The following is a 23,281-nucleotide window of genomic DNA, read 5'->3' as shown; positions in this document are numbered from 1 at the left end:
AGAGAAAAATATTTGGCATAGATAGTAGCAGTATCAAACAGCATCGGATAACAAAAGAACTAACCTCCGAACAAAAACGGCAACACCCGACCAGGTCGGAACAAACAGTAACTAAAACTAACGGATATGCCCTCATCCATCCCCCCCCCTCCCCTAATTATAGCCGGTCGAACACTAAGTATCTCGCCCCGCCGGTACCACTACTCATTCCGGTTTAGTTAATAGTAATTAGTTCCACTCGATTATCCTCCTGCTTTTTCAGACTTAGTGATTTTTACAATGCTATTCTATCCCTAATAAATTCCAGCCGGGAAATTGCCAGCCCTTTCTCAACCTGAACTACTCCAGCTTACTAGTACAATCACAAGCGCCCCGAACATCCAATCGAACCGATACTTTGATATTGAGTGGGCCCTTTTGCAGATCCATTCCAAGTTCAGAGTCTACTTACTCGAAAGAGATTAGAGAGACAGACTACCTAGGGGAAGGGAACATGAAGGTGGGCCAACCAGCAGGGAGGATTGAGGTCGGTGCTGAGCGGAGTGGCTGCTGTCGCTCCCGTCGGCTTGGGGTGGGCTTGGACAAGGCTTAGGCTTATGATGGAGGATCCTGAATCCTGAGTTGGGTCGGAGTTCTTTGACTGTGAACATGATGTATGCATTAAATGACAGGTGGATTTTGTTTCTCATGTACGTAGCAGCATTCTGAGCTTACCATGAGGGATATGATATCAAAGCATACATACATGATAGTACAATAAAGCAAGGTGTATACAGAACATCCTCCAACTCCTCCAACACCGATAGTAGAAACCAAAAGTAACACCAGTAACATCAATAACATCCCCCATAACCCAAAGAACCATCCCCCCTCAAACAATCAAACCAAATTCCTCTTGCCCCCCTCTTCCCTCCCCCCAAACCCACCCTGCACCGTCCTCGGACTCTGTAACCGAATAGGTTGATGTCGTCGGCCTCGAACAAACCGCACCGCACGCAGTATCCCCAATACCACCAGTACCAGCAGCGCCAACTTCATCGCAACACCTCCATAGTCACCAGGGAACGATCTATCCAAGCGATGATGTGGTAGTAGTGCATGATGTGGATGATTGTCGTTGTTGTCGGCTGACGCACCAGGCCGTTCATGATGATACCCATGATGGAGAAATGTGCCGTGAGGAGTGTATTTATGCTTATTATCATCATCTGCTTTTGCATGTGCATCTTGACCACCATGTTCCGGAATAGGTAGAGGGCCAGGAGGATGGTATTTCTTTTCATCGCTGCCAGCTGCGTTGTCGTTGGAGCCGGAGCCGGAGCCTTGGAGTTCCAGCCATCGCTCGTAGTCGGTTTTGGGTCGGTCGCGGGCGGTGATGGCTACCATTCTGTGTTTGGGTTTTTATTTGGATTATACGAAAAGATATTTGGAGTATGGGTAATGATAATCGTGATGGTGATGATAATAATAATAATAATAATCTGGTGTGTGTGTGTGTGTGATGTAAGACCAAGCAAAAATGATGAACAAGTGAGAAGCTTGTCTGAAGTGGATGTGAGAGTGAATGTGGATGAGATTATCATCGGAAATGAACAACCAAGAAAGACAAGACAAGAAAAAGACACCTGCCCCGATAAATAAGTGCCAATGCTTTTTCCTGGACCGGGGTCAGTCAGTCAGTCAATCAGTCAGAAAAAGGCACGAAAATGACTAGACTAGGATGCGACACAGCCTACTCACTACTAACTTCACTACTACTGTTATGTAGGACAGGACAGGACCAAGAGGGGCGATCACCGCCCATCAAACAGCGCCTAATAATGGAGTGATGGACCGGGTTCTAGCGCTACGACGTTAACTAGATTAGATCCGTAGTAGCGCCGGGCGTTTCCCCTGAGCTGAGGCGGTTAGGGGACCCGGTGAATCCCTGAACTCTCGTTAGTTAATTGGTGTATTTTCCGTGGGTGAGACCGGATCAAACGCAGACCCTGGACGTTAAAGCTATTTTCGTGGGTTTAAAGTGGGAACATTTGGAAACACTGGTGGTTCATGTGCGGTGGGTTATTTTGTAATGAACCATCGGTGGATAATAATATTTGCTTCGAAAAGAAACGAGAAGAAAAAACATCAACTATTACGAAACTTTATCGCAATAGGCAACAGACTGACCTGCCGACCTTGTAGGACTGTTTAGGTTGACACATTAAAAGGGTAAATACTTCCTACCTTGTAAGGCTGATTTCTATCCCCTCCCAGTAAATTACGCAAAAAAAAGGGCAAGTCACACGAAGACACTCAATTATGCTTGTCTTCCATTCGCTACTCACCCACACAGGGTCCTTGATCCTGGTTCTTGTCTTACTCCTGGTCCATGCAACCCCGCCAGTCTCACGATTCTTTTTTTGGCTTTCACCGGACGGCACGAGCCGCTATGTCCAAACCCTCCAATCAGGTGATGTGTGGGTTGGGACTTACGTGCAGGGTTCAGAGGGTCGTGTGCCCATACCCATGGCTTGTTAATAAGCGGGTGGGATATTCGGCTATTCTTGGGCTGGCGCCTAGTGCGGTGAAGCGATTGGACGTGATTGTTGCTTGGTATCTTGTGTCTACAGGGTTTATATTGCACCCGAGGGGATGTCAAAGACCATTGGGGAAGCAGGTAGGAATTGTTGTGCACTGGCGCTGAATCTAATAGCGTTAAGCATTTATGGAATCACCTTTCTAGATCCATTATAACACACGTGTGATGCGCAGAAAGCTCTTGCTGGTATAAATAAAGCACCAGCATACATTGCGAAGAAATACAGCATTCTGATCAAACAAACAAGGATATCTCAAACATGACTTATAAAAACACATTTACCAACTTCATACAACAAGTTTTAGATCTTCAATCATCTCAAGCTGTCGTAACCTGTCGCTTGGGCGCCGGCACATCGCCGTTGTAGTGGACTTTGTAGGCTGTAGTAACCCAGATTAGCAATAAATCATGCACAAATGGAGAAGAACACTCACTAGTCGGGAACGGGGAGTAGCTGCCATGGTCCTCCCGCATGTATACAGAGAACCCAGCTTCCTGGGGAATCTTCTTCAACTGTCCTTGAGCTCCAGGAGCAGGACGGAGAGTGTCCAGACGGACAACAACCCGCACCATGGCGGTCACCGCAGCCAGGGTGGCATCCTTACCCAGGCCACTCTGAGGGCCAAGGCCATAGTGAAGGTAGGAGTCAAGAGGGCGGTCAAGGCGAACCTCGTCAGGTGATGGGAAGGCCTGAGGGTCACGGTTTGCCTTCGACTAAACGGCATTAGCGATGATCAGTGTTTCAAGTCTGGGTGATACGTACCGAGCCGACAAACACCTTGTCACCAGCCTTGACGCTGTATTGACCGGTTTCATCAGACACGTTGATGTCGTTCTGAGCCTCGCGGTAAATGCCCAGGTTGCCGTTCAGGCGGACAGCCTCCAGGCAAAAGCGAGTCAGCCTGTCATTAGCTTCCGCAGTGTTCTCGTTGGCCAGGCGGTTGATCTCCGGGAGATACTTCTGGCCCTCGGTAAGGTAGAAGTGGATGATTTGGGTGAACTATTCCAATGTCAGTAGTGCATATGATAACCTGCTGCATAGGATACCTACCATTTGAGACTGGGTGTGAACCATCTCAACAGCTGCCGGCAAGATCTGGCCCCAAGTCACATCGGACACTCCCAAACCACTTTCCAAGAGGCGCTTGATTAGCTGATCGCCATAGTCCTTCAGGGCATTGTGGTCATCGCGGAAGCTATCGATGATGCCGTGAAGGAAGCCAGGATGGTTGATGGACTTGACATGGGCTTCCACAACCTTACCCAGCTCCTGGGAAACCGCGCGGGCTGCATGCTGGAGCGGGAAGGACTTGGTAGGATCAACATCAAAGAAGGTGGAATTGAAGACCACCGCCATGATCATGAACATCTCATGTTCGGTAAAGATGCCGCGAGGATTGCTCTTCGTCTTCAGTGGCAGCGAGAAGACCTTGGAGACGAAATGCACAGGCACGAGGTTTCCGACGCTGATCTCGTTAGCATAGTCATTATCTTATTTCGGTTTAGACGACTTACTCCCTTGCAATGTCAACCTGCTTGTTACCAGCAAGCTTGCAAGACTTCTCGTTGAGTAGCTTTAGGGTGGCGTCCTCGTAGAATTCTTTGACGCTATTTCTCCATTGCTCATTGTCGAATGACTTGCTCCAGAAGTCGGCGCCCCCCTTTCCGGCATAGATCGAGCTGAGTCCACCCCAGGGCACAGTGAAGTCTTTCTGGCTGTTCAAGACCAACTGCGCGTTGGAGTAGGACAACAGGTTCGGAACAGGCTCCGTGTAGCGGGGTCTGTCATACGAATAGTGGGACTCGCGACCGAGGTTCTTCATGATGTTCCTGTTCTCGGTGGGGATGGTCATTGGGTAGTGCGCGTAGATGGAGTCAGGCTTGAAGTAGTTAGGGAAGGCCCGCATCGCGAGCTTGTAGAACACACATCCCTGGTTGATGTTAAGGTCGTAGCGGACCTCATTGTATCCCCAGTTCGTGAGGTTACGTGGGTTGTAGTCGATCTAGACATATTAATAGCGATCCTGACAGGCATGCTGGGTTGACTTACAGTATAGTACCTGTCACCACGGACGAGAGCGACGGCATCGGAGAGAACCGCGCGGGAGATGGTGTAGGTAGGTGCAATACCAACACCGGGGATCATGGGCTCCTTTGCTTCCTCGGCGACAATACCAGGGTAGAGCTCCACATAGTCTGGGTGCTCATACAGGTGTCGCAAAGCGTCAGCGACCTCCGGGTCAGAGTTGATGTCCTCGAATCTCTCGTATGGCTTAAGGTCGAAGAACTTGCGGAATTCGTTCAGAGAGCCGACATTCCACTTGCGGCCTTGCTCAATACCAAGGATCTCCACAGATTTCAAGACCTTGGGCACATTCCGTGCACCGAAAGAGCCTGCAATGGTAAGTAATTGGCTATTTACTTTGTAAAAGTTACACTCACTGGCAACGTCCTCGATCGCATTGGACAAGATTCTAACGAGGTCCTCGTCCCTGAATGTTCCATCTTCCTGGCGCTTCAGACCGGCAAATGTGCGCTTGGACGGGTCCTTCGGAATCTCTTGCTCGTATTTCTTAAGCCCGAACAGAAGCTCACGCATGGAGACCTCCGAGGCAGGCTTGCCCATCAGCTCTTCGTAGATCTCTTCAGTCCATTTTTCATCGTTGGCACTGATAGCAGAATGCCAGCGATATGCGAGGTTGAATTCCACCGAGCACTGGTTACCAAGACCAGACGGGGTGCTCTTAGTGCCTTCCATCTGAACTCTAGGGTCCTGTTGCTGGTTAGCTTGCTCCTTGTTTCTTTCCGATCAGAGTTCACTTACCAGGCACCATGTGCTGTTGCTGCGATTCAGGTTGACGATGGTGCGCAAATAATCGTACAGCGTGATGTTGATGAACAGGCCGCATGTAACCCTAGGAAGCGTCAGGAATGCGCTTGCAGTAATGCAATTTGGAAAAAGACATACAGGCGTCCGGTCTGGAAAAGATCATTGTCATACTTTTCCCAGGCCTTCTTAGCCTTCTCTTCGTCGAGACGAGGATCGGGCTTGTTGAAGCGACCGTTTTCATTGATCGCTGCCAGCTCCTCCACGACCCAGTTGTGGAATCTGTTTAGTGACCAGTTAGAAAGCTTTTTGTATGTCGGGAAGCGAATGTATTGCGAACCTGCTCAGCATAACCATCAACACGGAGCAGGCCGGCGGGAAAGCCTGGAGCCGCTGTTCCGAAAAGGTATCGGGCTTCAATTTGCCATCCTTAAAAGTCCGAACCAAGTTCTGGTCCTCCTGATCATCACCGTACAGGATCGAGAGATCGAGATAGGCTGAAGTCTTGTTGACATGAGGGGTCGTGTAATCGGTCTGGAAAATGTCTATGTTTCTGATTAGCGCTTTGCTGCGACATTGCTAGGAAGAGCTAGCGAACCATGAATGACGAGGGACGCCCAATCGAAGAAAAGACTCGACACCTTGTTAGGGTGAGGGGTAAACTTCTCGCGCGCAAAAAGACAGTCAAATACAAGGCCGGCATCAGGTAAACCACCGGGCTGGATAGTCAGGGGCGCGATTGAGCGAGCGTAAGGCGTGCCCGCAGCGCCTAGCCAGGGAAGTGTAGGGTTGTTGTTGGAACCGTCTGCTGACCGGTAGGCATATTCCTCTCCCATGTAGCTGCGGGGTATTAGCGTGAGCGCAGTTCACGGGACAGAGATCAAGCCTCAACTTACGACAGGGGAGGGTGAGGCAAAGAACCCCACAGTTCGTCCAAAAAGGCGTTGGTGAGGTCGACGCGGGTTTTTGAGTTCCCTGGGAGGCTGCTGACAAGCTGTCGGAAGAGTTAATTAGCATCCATGCCACTCAAGGTAGACTCCAAGTTGTTTGTCTCACCTGGATAATGCGCTCCATGAGCATAGTCTTGTCATCAATGTATTCTCCCTTGGCCTTCGTCTTGATTAGATCCTTCAGGGTACCAATGTCCTTGAAGCCCAAGGCGCGAAGGTCCTTGAACAAGCTCCCTGAATGCTCCTGCTCAAGATAGGTGCCATCGCCGTTTTGGTTTGGTAGAGGGCGCCGGGACGCATGCAAGACCTGAGCATATTTCTCAAAAACAGACACGCCGTCATCGCTTTCGACGCCGTGATCGCTGTGACTCTCATCTGAAGAGGATTTGCGCGGCGCCGGCACTTTCGACTGGCGCTTCTGGCCGTTCACCTGCGTTCCATTTGGTTTAGAGTCGCGATCGCCTTTCGACGATTTTTTAAACGTCGAAGAGAATCTGCGCAACATTATGATTATACCACTTAGATAACTTATAAACAAACGAAGACAAAATTGAGTGTATTGGAATGAAACGCGGATAAAGAGAGGGCGCAGAAGGAGGAGGAAGAGGAGTAGGAAGAGAAGAAAAGATCAATCACAAGCTATTGGGACTGCGATCCGTCGGAAGAATAGGGTTTTAAACAGACAATGCATGGGGTCATCATGCTTTGGAACCAATGTCAAATCACAAATTATCAACTGTGCCCGCCATGCAGTGGACCCAGCCCTCGAATCCCAAAAGCGACAATAGTAATTGTCCGACACCACTAGCATGTGCACCGTATCGAAGTTGCTGCTGATCTTTTGATCAAGCCCCGCGAGAATGTGCTACGATCTCCTTGGGCATGGCTGAACCTTTGTCCCGGAAAGAGTGGAGTAAGTCGGGTTGGCCGAAGAAAGGGGGCGTGTGCAAAGTGGGAACAAACGTGGTTCAGCTGTGCGAGGTCGGTCTTGGATATCACCCAAGGTACGGGAGACAAATGATATGCGGGGATGCGTACATGATCTACATATTCCTTCACTTAAAGGGATACCTGAAGTTGATTGACTGGTCAAGAACTCGTTGGCAAGATTCAGGACGCCACGCGAGCGGCAAAGCAATCCCCTCGCCAATCGAGACAAATTAGGTAAGAGAACCAAAGAGGACCATTGTAGTCGTACTTAGATACTTACAAAGGACGGGGAGAAGAAATTCCAATGGCTCAGTGCCGTAGGTCACAGAGAAGCTACGACTTGTTTTGGCGAATTATGGATGCCAAGCAACCATGTCGATTCGAACGGGACCATGGCACTGGAACCGGGAAGGGTCACCTCCACTTCGGCTCCAAGGTGCCAATTGCAGGTTGGCATTTAGTGGTCCGCCGTCGGAGCAAAACACCGGACGGTGCCGAATTATTGGTGAAATTCCCATGTTCATCCGAGCGCAGCGCCGCAGGTTGGCAGAGTGGGCCTCTGGAACTCTAAGCCCCCATCTCAGCTTAACTAGCCCTCGAGTATCTGGCCAATGGCGTCGCAATCGAAAAAAGTTGACATCTGAGCCGAGGCGATCACCTCCAACCCACACTGCTCACCGATCATTGGAGGTTGCAGGAAAACCTCGTCCATCTGCAGCCCCTCGGATGCAAGGGTAACACAAAATGGATGGGATAGGAGGGGATGAGCGGACCTGTACGGAATAGGCACGGCACAGGCGCATATTTCGTAAGGCTGCGGTCATTGGCGGGGGTCCCAGTGAAGTGAGGAGTCCGTCGAAGAAGGACAAGATTTCGACACGAATTGCAGCGGAGTCCAATCGAGAGCAGACCTTAGGGTACCCACGCGTTCGCAACACGGGATCATCCTCATTTAACTTTCCCAGGTGTTCGTGGCTTCTTGCCGTCGACTTTCCAGGTCAGTGGCATCAATTTTTACACACGCCATACTTGAGATCGTGGCCGGTTTTCATCCATGAGCTTCGAACACTGTTGCTGTCTCTATCGAAGAATAAGGCCCAGGTATGACAGGTAAAAAAAAGCAATCAGAAACGTGCAGAGACTGACACGCAACTTTCCATCTACGCGGGATGAGCTAGGAAGTGGATCAGACCAGCTAACTGGAATGAGACGATCTGCATGGGTAGGGTATCCACATCGTACTGATTTGGTGAAGTTCATCATGAGGCCGCCCGATCGATCTGATCCATGAAAGTCTGATGTGGTAGTTCCTAGCGGAAGCCAGTGAACAGCTAACAATTAGCTAGCAATTAGCGATGAGAGAAAAGGGAGAAAATGGCAACATCCAGAAACGTGAGTCTCGATCGGGAGAAACATGCCAGTGCTGAGACTTGTGGCTGGCTGGCTGACAGCCAACTCAGTCCGGGTAACTTAGGGCGAGGCGGATAGAGACACAGAGAGAGAGGAGTTTTTATCGGCTGAACGTCAGCAACAGATGTTCTGGGTCGCCCTTGGCAAACAAGTGTGTTATCTATCGAGTCCGACAACTGTTTTTGGAAAACAATCGACCGAGTTCAGTGAGACTGAGAAAGGGATGTGCGAAGGTGGTGAAGTCAAGAGAGTGCAGTCCCATGGGAGCCGATCGGGAGCATCCGAATGGTTCGTGGAGGCTCCAGCCATCAGGCCGTCCAGGCGTCAAGGCCCACACGGGCGGGAGATACCTCAGGCGGTCAGGCCTCCCGCAGCTGGACGATCTTGCCCAAAGGGGGTTAAGCTGATCACGATAGGCTATCCACTATTCCACTGTATCTCCCACGACGAACTCGACAAACTTTGGTCCCAGTGCTTTTGCTGTACACTGTGACGACTGAGGGCTGAAGACGGCTGGCAGTCGCCTTTGCAGCTGTCCCAGGTGGGTCGCCCATCCCAGCCCATGACTCTCTACCGACCCCAGAAATGTCTAGCACTCGCTTTGGTGGATTTTTACTCCTTCCTGTTTGGCCGGGAATTTTTCCCCCTGCAGCTACCCACGATAGTGCTTCCTTTGGACTGCACTGTGAGAGAACCTACATCTGGCTTGGTTGTCGCAGCGCTGAACTTTGTTTATCACAGACAACGAAACTATTGTTTTCTGTCTCTTGCCGGGTCCCCCCTTTGCCTCCCTTGATCGAATCCTCTCCCCCACCACAAGCTCTCCTTTCTGCCATGGTGGAGATGATCAACCTTCTGCGCCAGCCACTCTTTCCCCTTCAGCCCACCCCTTACTTTTTGGACTTTGAGCTGATTGCTCAATCTCTGATTGTGCAGGCTGGTGTTGACCATTGTAGTAGTGCATATACACAGATTATGCAAAATTTCCCGAAGCCCTTCAAACCTTCAAGCTTCAATTCAGTGATCGTTACACTCAGGGAGACCCTAGACAGCATATCCGGACAGATTGCTTACCAATTATCCGGTGGAAAACTCTGATTTCGTCAATTATTTTAATATTACATTCAAATTTGGATGCCTTTTATGATCAGAGTATCTCCACCGGCGGAAAACTCGGGAAAGATCATCTTTTTTCGTGTCTTGGGTCTCTGACTCAGGCGGGGGATGATCTCTGAATGGGCAAAGGCGTGCTAACACCACGTTCTTGGCGGCCTGCCATCTAAGAATCTATTCCTGATACCCGAACCCACCTATGGGTCGTGCTCAACATTCACCCACCAGAGTAGGAACGTCAAGACAAACTAGTGTTGCAAATAATGCCGAATATGGTCCGTGAAGAAGGTGATCGCCGGATGGGGTCTATGAGTGTGAGCCTGGCATTTGCCATACGCAAAATCCCTGTAGGCGCAGTCTTAGCCTCTGGCCACCATTTTTGACGGGCTGAGCTGACTGGACCAATTTCCGCAAGTCCGCAGCTGACGTCTGCCAGGGTTATGAAGGCTGGTGGGGTACATCCTCGCCGAATCAAAACGACTGGTCAATAGTGAAAGGCAAGGGAAAAAAAGATGTGATGACAGCCTTCCCACACTAGCTGCTAGGAATGTCGGCTGGTACGACCTCATCCGCCAACCACTTTTCTTGTGTGTTCCACTTAGCGAAACTAAACCGGGCAAGAATTCGAGCCTGCAGGAACTCTATCAGGGGAGGGGGGAAGCGTCCGCGTGCACCCTCTTTGACGGGCGCGGCGTAGAGCCCCGAGTCTTCTTCGTTCATGCATAAGCGGCAGTACTGCCCATCTCCCTCGAATGTATATACACCAAGCCCACCTCCACCCTGGTCGGCACATAGCCTACTTTCTGGAAAGGATAACAAGCCCCATCCACACTGCGGCCGTATGAAGACAGGCTAAGCTATACTTCCTGGTACTGTCTGTCGAGAACAATGGAAGCCACACAGACGCCGTATGGCCCTGCACGGGTCCCAAAGCACTTTGTCTTGTGCTTTGATGGCACTGGAAACAAGTTTAGCGGGGATTCGTCAGATAGCAATGTTCTCAAGATATTTCGGGTGAGTGAGCTGCGAGGCAGGTCCCGCCAGCCTAGTTGTTTTTTGTGATCGGGTTGCTCACAAATTATCTTTGGAACATGAAGATGCTCGATCGGAGTAAGAGCCACCAGTTCCACTACTACCAACCTGGTATCGGAACCTACGTTACAAGCAAGTCGCTTTCTAGCCATGGACGAATTCAAAAGATCAAATCGGCATACTTTAAAGCCAAAGACTCCGCCGTTGGTTCCTCTTTTGACGAACATGTAATGGGCGGTTACAAGTTCCTCATGAGGTACTATCAAACTGGCGACGACATATACTTCATCGGGTTCAGTAGAGGCTCTTACATCGCCCGCTTTCTAGCCGAGATGCTCGACTATATTGGCTTGCTCGAGGCCGGAAATGAGGAGCTAGTTCGATTCGCCTGGAAGACGTTCGCTAAATGGCAGCAGCGACGAGACGACAATAAAGAGGAAAAGGAAGAGAAGAAGAAGCTGTTCCGCTACATGAAAGCGTTCCGCGAGACATTCAGTCGTCCTATCAGTAGGATCAAGTTTATGGGCCTATTTGATACGGTCAATAGCGTCCCCAGATTTGAATCAGCGTGGATGGAAAGAAGCAAATTTCCTTATACCGCCCGAAGCTCGGCTCGAGTCATTCGACATGCGGTCAGCATCGATGAGCGACGAGCCAAATTCCGCCAAGACTTGATCTCCGAAATCAGGCCATGGCATGATAAAAAGCATCCCATCCAAGACCGAGGACGACAGTATATGCAACACCTCCGTCATCCTCTGGGGGGCCGCAGGAATGGAAATGTACCTGTGCTCAGGATCAACAGTGGCAATATCGGTACGGATGATGGCGAGCCACCCGCTGAGCACGATGAGGAAGAGACAGCATCGGTCTACCGTAGTGCCCACGCCTCTCACGAAAATCTTCATGATTGCCATCCATACCGCGCAAGCAATCTTGCAGTGCCCGGAAGGAGTCTGAACCTCGCCATACCTATACCCACAGAGTCAACCGAGGATCTTAACTCCATCAGGAGTGGACAGTCAGGGCAGTTGTCGCTTAACATACAGCTCGCAACAGGCCAAGCCGACGAAGAGGATGAGAGAAAACAAGACATACAAGAAGTTTGGTTTCCCGGCTGCCACGCCGACATTGGAGGAGGATGGAAACGGGCTAAAGGCGAGGAATGGCCATTGAGCCATGCGCCCTTGGTGTGGATGGTCCAGGAAGCCAAAAAAGCCGGGTTGCAATTTGACCCGAAGAAGTTGAAGCAGTTCGAATGCGACGAAGAATATGACGGAGAATATACCCCAATCAACGAACACAGCCGATGGCACCCTCGACACGAATTCTGTCGCGATCCTATTCACAAGGAAGCTGGAAACGGTCAACACATGCTCAAGCTAGCCGGTGACGAGCGAAAGAAGAATGCTTCCGAGTCAAGCAACAGCTTCCACGATGCCCTTGTTGCCTCCAGCACGGACGGCTTCTTGCACGACTGTCTGGAATTCAATGCCGGCTTATCGTCACTCTCTGTCATAACCTGGCGCATTATGGAGTACCTTCCATTCCGACGGATGGACCTACAAAAAGACGGTTCGTGGAAGCCAATTCGTTGGCCCCTCCCTTGCGGAGAGGTTCGCGATATTCCCGATGATGCTCAGATCCATGTCTCTGCACTGCGTCGCATGCAGACGAATCCCAACTACCGCCCAGGTAACTTGATCATGGGCGGAGGCGGGCGCGGTAGAAAGATAGCACTGCCAGAATACGGAATCGGGCAATGGGAGCTGAAAGCCCACGAGGGCGACCTCGTGCGGGAGACATATGTGCGGAAGAAGAACAATGACGCGACAATGTGTGAGGATGAACATCACCACTGATCGCTTTACCCCTTCGACAGCTATCCTTTCATTTGTGGCATGTAAAAAGAAAATAACTGCGCCTCCAGTTTGCTTTTTCTTTCGTTTATAATCCCCTTATCCTTCCTCAATAATCTGTTCGGGTTGTCCGAGATTCTTCAAGCTAGTTATAATTTGGCGGGGTTCTTGAAAAACCAACCTATTGTCTGATAGTTAGACCGAGAAGATACCATGTAGCCAATTTGGCAGTGCTAATTAATTTGCTTAGAGAAATGTTGTATATTCAATTCACACTTATTGATAGATGCTGATGCGAAAGCGTCATAGATAGTAAATCACTACCTTGGCGGAAGAAAGCCGATCTGTTCCATCGGCCACTGAAGCCAAGCTCGATGAACAGGTTCACGGAGCTGATTATAAATCTGCGACAAGATATGAGTACCACAGCCCTTCATACACCATATCCACTCCAACTGATGTAAAAGTACACAAAAGTATCCCAAGATGACCATAGAAAGCGGTCGGTATTCTTTCAAAAAGACCAGGAAGTCATGAGGAACACGCAGAAGCCACCTGAACACGTCTGAAGTTTCAAGTCGCCATCCTTTCTCAAAGCATATCGTAAAGCAAGTGCCCAGATGGAAGATCGCATCACAATAGACCTGCTTCTCGTGATCATCTGCGGCCTCATGTAGGACGAAACGGCGAAAGTCCTCGAGAAATTGGTGCTGCGTTGGCGGCTCAGGGATCTCGGAATGATCATGACGTTGTCGATGCACACTGAATAATGTTCGCAATGGCCCCGATTTTAACGACTCCTGAGCAAAGTCGATAATGGTTCCAGTGCCTCGAATGATCATTAGCCAGTTGGCAATTTCGTGGTCTTCCCAGAGGAGGAAGTTGCCCATTTTGAGCGGCTTGGCGCAGCAGATGAATGATGAAAGTGCTGAGAAGAGGAATAACGGCGTACAATTGTCGTATGTGATGTTGGCTATTTCTGGCGTTGCGAGTTTCAAGGATGCTTCGTGATGGTAGCTCGCCTGGGAAATATACTGTTCCTGTTTTTCTGGGCGGAGAACGGCCAGATGTAATGCGGACACGGCTAGGATTGCGCGGAGGGTATAAGGCGCCTTGAACGCTATTTGGGGCACTTCGATGCGCCATAGTGTTTGGATAACCGGGTGAAATGAAAATGTATAGGCGGTTGAAGTACTATAGTGATGCAGAAGCTCCAGGTCGGCAATGGCCAGTTCTGGCCCTGGTGCCGCCGCCATCTGCGGCTGACTTGCACCACCGCTCGGAGAGCTGGGGTTGCTTGGTCTGTAGTCGGATTGCGGTGTGGATGTTTGGCTAGAAAAGGAGTTTTGATCACCTAATAGTGATGACTCTGCCACTCGAGTTGAGAGAGCAAACGAGCAATGGACTCCATGTCTCTTGCAATTGCCGCATGTCGGCTTCTCTTCTCCACACTGGAATTGGATCAGCATTGGAATCCTGTTAAAATCCTGAATGCATGGCGTGTTCGAGTGCCAGCTGATTGTTACTTACCTTGACTTTTCGCAACTTGCATTGTTGACAACCGCTGCGTGACTTTCGATGAGACCGGCGGCCTTTGATTGTAGAGTTGTTGTGCATTTTCCGCCAGGGTTCGTGTATGTTTGGCAACAATATGTGTAGGATGTACCGAGGCCAATCGTGTACATATGAATAGTTAAGAAGCAACCCGAGTATTTGGCAGATGAGAGATATGATCCAAGTAGAACTAGAAGGCTATTCGGAATTGACTTGGCTATCCGGGGTCCAGAATTTCAAGTGAACTCTGGGCAGTAACAGAGTGCATCTCTTCCGCTAATTCCTCTTCAGATGCCGTGGATGCCTGAAATAACCATTGCACTGTTATAGCACTAAGAGTGCGATTATTTTTGGTCAATCAGGCTGCCACGTTCCAGTTGTATTGCGTCGAGGCCCTCGGCACAGCAGTGATACTTGAATCATGGAAGCCTGAGTCGGCAAACTTAGCTCGTCTTGGCTTGCGCTAGTATAATCTGCCGGGTGCAAACATGGCAAACGTGACCCTTACGGCTCCACCCTCTTTATGCTTGCGATATTTGGATGACTATTTTATGCGCATAACTATCAAAAACTTTATTTAACCGGTTATCCGCTACAATATCTAGTTGGCACTCTTTGCGGTTACTATCTCAGTGAGGCTTGGGTGGTATAATATCCATCATGAATAAAGCCTAGTTCATTTACATGGCTTAGTTCTCGAAGGCAGAAAGCACCCTCTCTCTGAATGCTGTATCAGCTACCTTAGGACTTTTAAAACCACGGTCCAGATGTCGCCGGCAAATAGCTTCAACGTGCTCCTCATTCTTGAGCTGTATTTGGTTCGCTGTCGGGGTCGCGCTTGAACCTGTCCTAGCCTCAGCACCTGGCTAGAATTAGCACAGATTTTATGGATTTATCATCAATATGAGCTGTTTACCTGCCGTGATGCCAGTGTGGGAGGATTCTCTCTGCCATGCCTGTTTTGTTGGATCCGCCCCTTCTCGTGAAGGGCTAAGGCCAGGATGTTTGGAAGCAGCTGAATCAATTTCATCATCGCCAGCGATCTAACAGTTGGTCAGCCCTACTCAATCAACAAATAGTGTAACCCTTCTCACATCATAAGTTGCCGGGATATCCGTTTCTTCACGTTTCTGGCCTTGCGCCTGGTGCTTCTTGACGCTTTTGACTCCGTATGTGACGGTGTTCACTACTAGTGCAGTGCCTAATACTTGCTAGGTGAGTGACAGTCTGTATCAAGTCGGGGTTGAAAGGCGTTACTGACTCGTGAATGGCAACAAGGCAATGTGGCCAAAGAATTTTGCGGTCCCAACACCAACATCACGAGCGACACTTCTTTTAACTTTCCTCTCCTCATCTGCCGAGCTCTCCTATAACAATTTCTAGCTCAGTATATTGTCTAGAAAAGTCACAGAAGATAGTCACCTTTTGACGACCTGAAATCATGCTAACAAGGTCTGAAGCGGTTACTATATCCTTTGCCGCATTGGCGAATCCATTCCAGTATTCCTTAGCTGTACCATCATATGAGGCCGAGTTTCCTGCTTGTAATTTGTAGATGCAACGGTTTATCCTGAGTTCACAGACGTTTACAATCAGTATCCAGGCAGATATGCAACAAGTAGCAATTAAATCTCACTTACAGCACGATATCAGTGTTTTTGATCCGGTTCTCCTGTACTAGAACTGCAGCTGCCTCAGACGATACCACGAGCGATGGCCTGTTCCAAATATGATACATGGCTAGATCCTGTTTGGTGATACCACATGTCTGTACTTGCGAAGGCAGGGAGCGATAAAAGGATCTAATAGTATTTTCAAGCCCTGCCTCTTCCTCTACCTGTCGCTTAATAGCTTGAGTCGACTGTTGAACATCTGTACGGAGACCAAATGCTATTGCCTGCGCCAGGCCTTCAGAGGTAAGCGTTCTGCTCATCAATGGCGAAGCGCCGGCTCCGATTTTAGCAATTGTATGTGCAGTTGACAGGTGACTAGATAGGTCAGTAGCAGCACGCGGGCTTAGTCAAATAGTATTGAGTAGGCTTACTTTTTTGTTGTGGCGATGATTACACTTGGCTTCCCGTACTGTAGAGCCAATTGTGTGCTGGCTGGGCTTCCATTGTGTACTACAACAGCCACTCTCGGAAGTAACCATTCTATATATAAGATTCATCAGTGTCAAGGTAACAACTATAATATACGGGACGTTTTCAGCATACCAGGCGGAACAGACTCAATGATGAGCACGTTGGTACTGTTCAATAGCTCACTGAGGCGTCTACAGTCCCTGGAAAGTAGGACACGGTATCCCTTCTTCAAGATAGCAGCTTGGATTATCAGCGCCAGACGGTATATATCCTTCATGCTATTCTCTGGTAGCATCAGAAAAATAGGTGCAGGGCCCGAGACCAGAAAATATTCCAGGTCTTTTCTGGGTGTGAAAGAAAGATCACGTTGCTCGAATAAGTAACCCGAAATCTCTGTAGCTCTCATCAGCTTCAAGCACTCCACTCAAGGGTCTATAGCAGCAACAAGACCTACCGTGATTACTGCTCCAGTCATTTGGCCGCGGAACTAAAACCTTCGAACAGAAATAAGTGTGAGGAAGTTCGTGGTCAGTCACGAGTCTTCCCGCAGTAACCGGAGATATGCTCATCAAGCCCAGAATCTGTTGTCGAAATTTGTTGATGGGCTTGAGTATACTGTCCGAGAATATTGAACTACATGTTAGCCTAGTTCCAATGTCGCAGCTTCTTCCTCTTACTCACACATTCCATGTCGATTCTTCAACTATCGCATAGGAAAGCACGTTTGCAGTAGATTGGTCGACGCCATCGTATGGGTTTATCCGGGCATGTGGATGTGCAAATGCTCTTGTTGGGGTTTGAGGCAAGGCGGACATGATATGAAGAGGGATTGAAAGTCGTTCAGCACAATGAATGTGGGCACGAGCCATGGGATTCGCAATGATTGCGTCTGCCAGAAACGGTCGATGGTCCCCCTTGAAAGGAGCAATGCAAGCCCTCCAGCACCGGTTGTATACCTCATAATATGATTGCTGAACTCTCCTCAGATATTGAAGCCGAGCCTGAGCCTCATCTGAAGGATGGGAATCACCCATGTTATGCTGGCAAAGTTAATCGAGACTCTTGTTCATCGTTAGGGAGTACGTATAAGAATTACCATGGATAAAGGTAGCTCATGATCATAAGTTATGGCGAAGAAATCAAGACCCTGACTTCTGACCAAGTGTTCCCAAGATGCAGCTGCAGCAATCCGAACTCGATGCGAGTCTCTTGAAAGTTGCTTTGCCACAGCTATAAAAGGTCTTATGCTCTCTAATTTCGCATTTTGTTAGCGAGGGGTCACGGCATAAGACGACCTGGTACCAATACCTTCCACAACCATCAGCACAATGTCCAGAGGTGGAGGCTTGACATTATCCCGTGTCTGGGCAATCTGGCCAGTATGTTGAGGCTCCTTTTCGTCTAAGCCCACACTCACTAAGCGTGCTTGCGCTTTTGGTCGCATAAAGGCCTGAATGAAAGCAGATGTCCGCGCTGCAAGGTCTGGGCTGAGACTAAGTTTCTCATCTTCTGTGCGGGTTAATAGTGAGCAATATGTCATTCAGATCAAAAGCCCCAAAAGGCGATAAGAACCTTACCAGCAGCAGCACAGTAGTTTTCCACGTCGCGAGAATCGTTCGTGAATTCGGGAGCAAAGTCCGGCTCAATCGTGAACAGCGAGATCTCGGAGGAAACACACGAGTTGCGCGCTGATGAGTATGCAGGCGGAGGATCTTCGAAACATTCGTTATGGCTACTGTAATCCTCCGCAGGCTTGGTCTCTTTCAAGTTATCGGACATGATTGTGGTGCCTTAGACAGTTTGACCCAAGTTTTTGCAAAGTGATGGGACATTCGTCGGAGTGAAAGGGGAAGACAGATTTATTTGCCAGTGAAAATCCCTGTCTCTATTTCTGGAACGCATAATCCCCACAAAGCCCATACTTGACTGGGGATAGTCATTAGCAGTTCGACTTTATAAACTGGAGCCTTGGATTGAAGTGATAAATATAGTTGTAAGACCCTCAGGCAACATGTACGGGGCTGAGTAAAACTGGCCGGATTGAAATCAGGATAGCGTTTCTGGAGACTACTAGTCTTCGAATAGCAAGAGAATAGATGCCAGGACCAATGACCTTCTTATGAACCATGGATCCACTAATTTTGAGACGCGTTAGGTCGATCGACAACCTTCGACTTGGGCTGCCTGAAGAAGCTTTCGGGTTCGTATTCGGGTTCGGGAACAAGGCCCAGGCTTTGACATGCTTCGAGGACCCACCCAGCTTGATATCGACCACTTCGACCACAACAACCTCTCAGCAGTTGAGAATCATATACATTGTGCGATGCCTGAGTGGTAGACTCGAATCCGAACACGATCGATGTACAGCAAATGCTACTGCCTAAGATTGCGTGTCGAGGCAACAGAAGAATTTTTTCTGCATCATGAATTACTTCTTTAAAAGGGCTACAATGGCCCTCTTTGTTTCTATAGCACATCTCTCGGACAGTTTCAATTCAAAACCTCCTTGAAAGATAATCAGAACAGCTATTTTTCCAAGAACTTTGCAGCAATGCTCTTCTCAAGATCCACCTTCGTCCTATATGAGTACGATCCCAGCCTGGCAGCTGCGGTGATATTTGCTGCATTGTTCATCTTGACCACGGGGTTTCACTTTTATCAAAGGATTCGGAGTCATGCCAAATACTTTAATCCCTTTATTGTTGGAGGAGTGTGTAAGTCAATCCTTTGGCTCGAGAGGTGTATCGACATGTGTGCTACCATTTACTGACTTATGCTATTAAGTCCAAGTAATTGGCTACATCGTTCGCGCAAAAGCCCATTATGACCAGACCTCAACTACTCTGTACTCTATACAAACTCTGCTTCTTCTACTGGCACCCACCCTCTACGCAGCATCGATATACATGGTTCTAGGGAGGATCATCACCTTCCTGAACGCGCAACATCTAAGCGTTATTCCCGTGAAATGGATGACAAAAATATTTGTCTCCGGCGACATTCTGTCTTTCATCCTCCAAGGTGCAGGTGAGTCAGTCAAAAGGGCCCTTCCTACACACGAGGATGTATGTACTAATTTCATACCCCAAAGGCGGCGGCATAATGGCCAACGGCTCCACAAGCTCCATGAAAATAGGCCAGTGGGTCATTGTAGTGGGTCTATGTGTGCAACTACTTTTCTTCGGGGCCTTCTTGATTGCCTCCATTACCTTTCATTGCAGAATAAACCGAAACCCTACAGCAGAATCAGATAAGACAATGAGCCCCGCAAAATTCTGCTTGCCGAAGGACTGGAGGGGTCTACTATTCGCATGCTACTTTGTCAGCGTTCTGATCCTCATCCGATCGGTTTACCGTCTTATTGAGTTTGCGCAGGGTAATAGTGGCTATGTGATTAGCCATGAAGTTTTTCTATATGTCCTCGACGCGTCGATGATGTTTCTGGTCATGTTGACCATGAATTTGTTTCACCCGTCGATTGTTCTGCAAGATGGCATTTATCATCAGCGTATTGATCTCGAGGAACTTAGCCTGAGGCGTGAGGGTGGAGATGTATGAGAAATGGATCTCCGACCTTTTCCCTGTACCTGCCTCACTAGAATCTTCCTTTCCATTCTTCTCTTGTTTTGTTTCCTTCTTGTTTGTCTCACCCCTTTTTTTATGTATACTGATTTATGGCTTTACCTTCTTCTGATACACCTTTTCTTCTATGTGTTGTACTCCTTAGATAATAGAATCGCAAGGTTGCCCAATATTATTGCCTGGTAATCTTCGACGCTTTGTAGATAATTCAATCAACCCCGACACAGAAGCCATCTTGCTACTAGGGATAAAACTGTAGTACATGAGATCTAGGTGCAGAGATATATCATGATAATTCCGTATTAATATTTGATTTCCCTTCTCCCAACTTTTTCCTCTCTCTCTATTTTCTTTTTCTTTTTCCTATTGCTATTACCTTCCTCAGTAGAGTAGACATTATGTTAAGAATATTTCAGAGACACTGAGCCCCAGATTGGATTGTCTGATAGCTAGAGGATCATAATATGCGTCTTAACAGAAGGCAGTAGTTTTTGATATTGGCGCAACTCTCTCTATTCTTCACAAGGCATAGTGCAAGCAGGATCTCTCGATCAGAAAAAGAATTCATTCCCCAACTTGAATCATACCAATAATTCTAAATACTTGTTCTAGCTCAAAGCATCTTTCTATCCAACATCAGACCGTAAGGTCTAAACTAGTAACAACAGTCAACAAAGAGAGCGTCACTGCCATCCCATCTTACCGTAATATCATCCATCCTTGTGATCTTACCCTTTAGTTACCAAGCTTGAACCCACCCCAGTTCAACCTCGTAAAAGTACCCAGAGGATCATAGCGCTCACGGATCTCTCTCATCCGCTGCACATTCTCGCCAGGGAATCCAGCAAAAGGATCCTGCCAATCACCACCATCACCCATGTAAATGAAGTCTCTGGCAAGTCCATTGCGCTTGTTGACGCCATGCAGGTGTTCCACCAGCTGACGAACCCACGCCTCGACGCGAAGATCATCTTCAGCGTTGTCCCAGCCTGTACTTAATTGCCACCCTTTCGAGAGTATGTTAGCATGATATCAGGTCCTACTGAGTACTGGTGTGGGAAACTCACAGATTGTAGGCTCTTCCGCTAGTCCCCAGACATTACCGATGCCGTTGGTATTTCCTACTTTGACAGCACTTGCAGGCGAGATGTTGATTACGAAAGTAGGGTAGAGACCTTGGACATCGGCAATTTGGTTCACTGCTGCCTTCCACGTCTGATACATTGAGTACAAGACGTCAGAGTCGGGATACATTGAGTGATGGCCGAATGTGACGCTACTATGTGATTAGCTCTCTGGCGGCCGAAAACATAACGGGTGAGTGGGCATTTACCGGAACATTTGCTTGGGCGAGTCGAGGTTCGCAGCCCACTGCTTGGAGGTCGTAACATTGTTGACTTTGTACACCCCGGGGATAGCAGTGAAGTTGGCAAATTTCGAAGGAGGGTTGCTGATACCCTCTTGGACTCCCAAAAGTAAGGGTGAGACGCTTCCAGTTGTGGCGTTGTAGGTGATGGTTAGAACGGATCCAGCGGCAATCGAACTGTCACTGTCGGCTACAACCCAGTCGCATGATGCTTTGATAAAATCCTGGACTGCTGTTTCGTTGAACTCTTGGATTGTCGTGCTGATATGGGGCATAGAGTACGTCTTGAGGGTGAATTTGGTGACAATGCCAAAGTTGTTCGCGCCTCCCTTCAAAGCCCAAAACAGATCTGAATGCGAAGTAGCATTGGCGGCAATCTGCGTGCCATTTCCCAGGACGATGTCGTAGTTAACCACATTGTCCATGGCAAATCCGTACTTGTTGATAAAGTAGGATACACCACCAATCAGGGTCAAACCAGGCACACCAATGGTTTTCAGGCGACCGCCGATGGCAGCACGACCATATGGATCAAGCGCAGAATATACATCATACCACGTTATCCCTGGGGCAACATCGATAGTATCATTGTTCACTTGATATTCTTTCATGTTGTCGAAGGCCAGAAGCACACCGCCATCAATGTTGTTCGATCCGGGATACTAGATGGCATATAGTGTCAATGAGAATACAGGCTTCTCGCTAGGAAAATCCATACATTCATATGTCCTCCGCCACGGACCGCAAATTGAGCACCACATGTGGCAAAGAGACCGACAGCATCAGCCACCTGCTCAGCTGAAGTAGGAAGAAAGATGCATGCCGGGTCAAGGTCTGCTCGAATGTCCCAGTAGCTCGTAACCTGGGTGGTGTAATTGGCCGACCCAGGGTATATCATCAAGTTTGAATATGATACAGCAAGCTTGTTGCATGCACACCTAGCGCCTGTTTCCAAGGCCACAGTGCTAACGGCGGTTGTGCTGGTTGCATTTATGCTTCTTTGACCAAGACCAACGAGGGATGAACTGAAGGCAGAGGACGCCAACGAGGCGAGAACTAAGGTAGGTTTCATCGTCAGAGACACAACTTTCTGATATAAAGTAAATTGATGGGGGCGGATAGTCGTGGTCAAGTGCGAGCTTTTTATAACCTTTTCATCTTCAGGCTATACCACGGCCAATGCTGGTGAAATCTGGTTGCCTTCGGATTGTTTCCGGTCCGATATATTTTGTCAACACAAGAAAGATCATCAGTTTGTTTCAAGACTGCGTATATTTGGGTTTGACTTCAAGAGACGAGCATAGCAGTTGGATGTTGCACGCCCATGGTCGTTGTATAGAGTGAGTGGAGTATAGAGTGGAGCAGACCCGAGCCGTTGTCGGGTTCGGGTTCGTATCACGGGCTCGGGTTCGGGTCTGTTACAGCAAAGGAAGATCAACCATGCAGCCTAAAACATGTTGTTCCAAGTACCTGAGAGTCTCATATTTGAGCGCATCGATCAAACCAACTGGTCTGTGTTTTTTTTGCTGTATGTGACCGGTCATGCTGTCAGGACTTGTTCTTGACACAGTGAGCCGGGTCGGGAGCATTGACAATAGTATATTTAGCACTATGTAACAATACTACATGAAAGGACATCAACAGACTGAATCCCAGGATGCGGCGAAAACAACATATCCGACTTGGCATTTCACAATGAGAGTATCAGGGCCCGAGGCTCAAGGCATTCTTTCCAGCGTGTCTTGAAAGACTATTGCCTTGGGTCTAGGGGAAAGAATTGTATGGCCCTGCCGCAAGAGGCCCTACCGAAGTGAAAATTAACAGCTTCGCCTTCTTCTGATGATGGTTCTGACATCCAAAGTACAAAGAAGCTAAGAAAGGTTAGCGCATACAGTCGGAGGAGAGCCCCTGAGTCGGTTTCTTTATCCAACTCGAACAAACAGTGCCATCTGTTTTAGGTAACTCTGGATGGTTCACAAACCCCCGGCTTCAT

The 23,281-nt window shown here is 48.6% G+C and overlaps 7 protein-coding genes across 7 annotated transcripts; 2 read left to right on the top strand and 5 right to left on the bottom strand.

Annotated features, from left to right (window-relative positions):
* Window positions 1-879: 879 nt before the first annotated feature.
* Window positions 880-1,731, bottom strand: BO88DRAFT_460625 (uncharacterized protein; the record flags this gene model as incomplete). The annotated part of the gene is made up of 1 exon (XM_025711117.1): window positions 880-1,731. Exon 1 carries the CDS (start codon window positions 1,384-1,386, stop codon window positions 880-882), a length of 507 nt encoding a protein of 168 aa, XP_025568671.1. The 5' UTR covers window positions 1,387-1,731.
* Window positions 1,732-2,659: 928 nt separating this feature from the next.
* On the bottom strand, window positions 2,660-6,963 carry BO88DRAFT_400534 (peroxidase/cytochrome P450 family protein). The gene is made up of 13 exons (XM_025705601.1): window positions 6,465-6,963; window positions 6,305-6,402; window positions 6,007-6,248; window positions 5,749-5,953; window positions 5,550-5,690; window positions 5,406-5,496; window positions 5,024-5,354; window positions 4,632-4,975; window positions 4,097-4,584; window positions 3,633-4,047; window positions 3,345-3,581; window positions 3,016-3,295; window positions 2,660-2,961 (listed from the first exon to the last, which is right to left on the bottom strand). Exons 1-13 carry the CDS (start codon window positions 6,861-6,863, stop codon window positions 2,900-2,902), a joined length of 3,333 nt encoding a protein of 1,110 aa, XP_025568670.1. The 5' UTR covers window positions 6,864-6,963; the 3' UTR covers window positions 2,660-2,899.
* A 3,558-nt stretch (window positions 6,964-10,521) lies between these two features.
* On the top strand, window positions 10,522-12,964 carry BO88DRAFT_400532 (T6SS phospholipase effector Tle1-like catalytic domain-containing protein). The gene is made up of 2 exons (XM_025705600.1): window positions 10,522-10,825; window positions 10,909-12,964. Exons 1-2 carry the CDS (start codon window positions 10,700-10,702, stop codon window positions 12,703-12,705), a joined length of 1,923 nt encoding a protein of 640 aa, XP_025568669.1. The 5' UTR covers window positions 10,522-10,699; the 3' UTR covers window positions 12,706-12,964.
* A 58-nt stretch (window positions 12,965-13,022) lies between these two features.
* BO88DRAFT_327976 (Zn(II)2Cys6 transcription factor) lies at window positions 13,023-14,171 on the bottom strand (the record flags this gene model as incomplete). The annotated part of the gene is made up of 1 exon (XM_025702532.1): window positions 13,023-14,171. The coding sequence occupies one exon, from the start codon at window positions 14,169-14,171 to the stop codon at window positions 13,023-13,025; it is 1,149 nt and encodes a 382-aa protein (XP_025568668.1).
* A 774-nt stretch (window positions 14,172-14,945) lies between these two features.
* Window positions 14,946-18,119, bottom strand: BO88DRAFT_329755 (UDP-Glycosyltransferase/glycogen phosphorylase; the record flags this gene model as incomplete). Its single annotated transcript, XM_025702606.1, has 13 exons — window positions 14,946-15,118; window positions 15,173-15,299; window positions 15,351-15,442; window positions 15,518-15,623; window positions 15,679-15,826; window positions 15,897-16,244; window positions 16,301-16,409; window positions 16,473-16,623; window positions 16,760-16,985; window positions 17,022-17,380; window positions 17,437-17,591; window positions 17,649-17,849; window positions 17,918-18,119. 13 exons carry the CDS (start codon window positions 18,117-18,119, stop codon window positions 14,946-14,948), a joined length of 2,397 nt encoding a protein of 798 aa, XP_025568667.1.
* A 772-nt stretch (window positions 18,120-18,891) lies between these two features.
* On the top strand, window positions 18,892-19,898 carry BO88DRAFT_440219 (RTA1 domain-containing protein; the record flags this gene model as incomplete). Its single annotated transcript, XM_025709768.1, has 3 exons — window positions 18,892-19,054; window positions 19,125-19,367; window positions 19,432-19,898. 3 exons carry the CDS (start codon window positions 18,892-18,894, stop codon window positions 19,896-19,898), a joined length of 873 nt encoding a protein of 290 aa, XP_025568666.1.
* A 759-nt stretch (window positions 19,899-20,657) lies between these two features.
* BO88DRAFT_378540 (FAD-binding oxidoreductase) lies at window positions 20,658-22,360 on the bottom strand (the record flags this gene model as incomplete). Its single annotated transcript, XM_025704444.1, has 4 exons — window positions 20,658-20,929; window positions 20,990-21,198; window positions 21,256-21,950; window positions 22,007-22,360. The coding sequence occupies 4 exons, from the start codon at window positions 22,358-22,360 to the stop codon at window positions 20,658-20,660; spliced, it is 1,530 nt and encodes a 509-aa protein (XP_025568665.1).
* Window positions 22,361-23,281: the final 921 nt, after the last annotated feature.

Source organism: Aspergillus vadensis (assembly GCF_003184925.1).
Source record: "Aspergillus vadensis CBS 113365 unplaced genomic scaffold BO88scaffold_1, whole genome shotgun sequence".
NCBI lineage: Eukaryota > Fungi > Ascomycota > Eurotiomycetes > Eurotiales > Aspergillaceae > Aspergillus > Aspergillus vadensis.
Note: the sequence above shows the minus strand (reverse complement) of the source record. Positions and strands in the feature narration are given on the sequence as shown.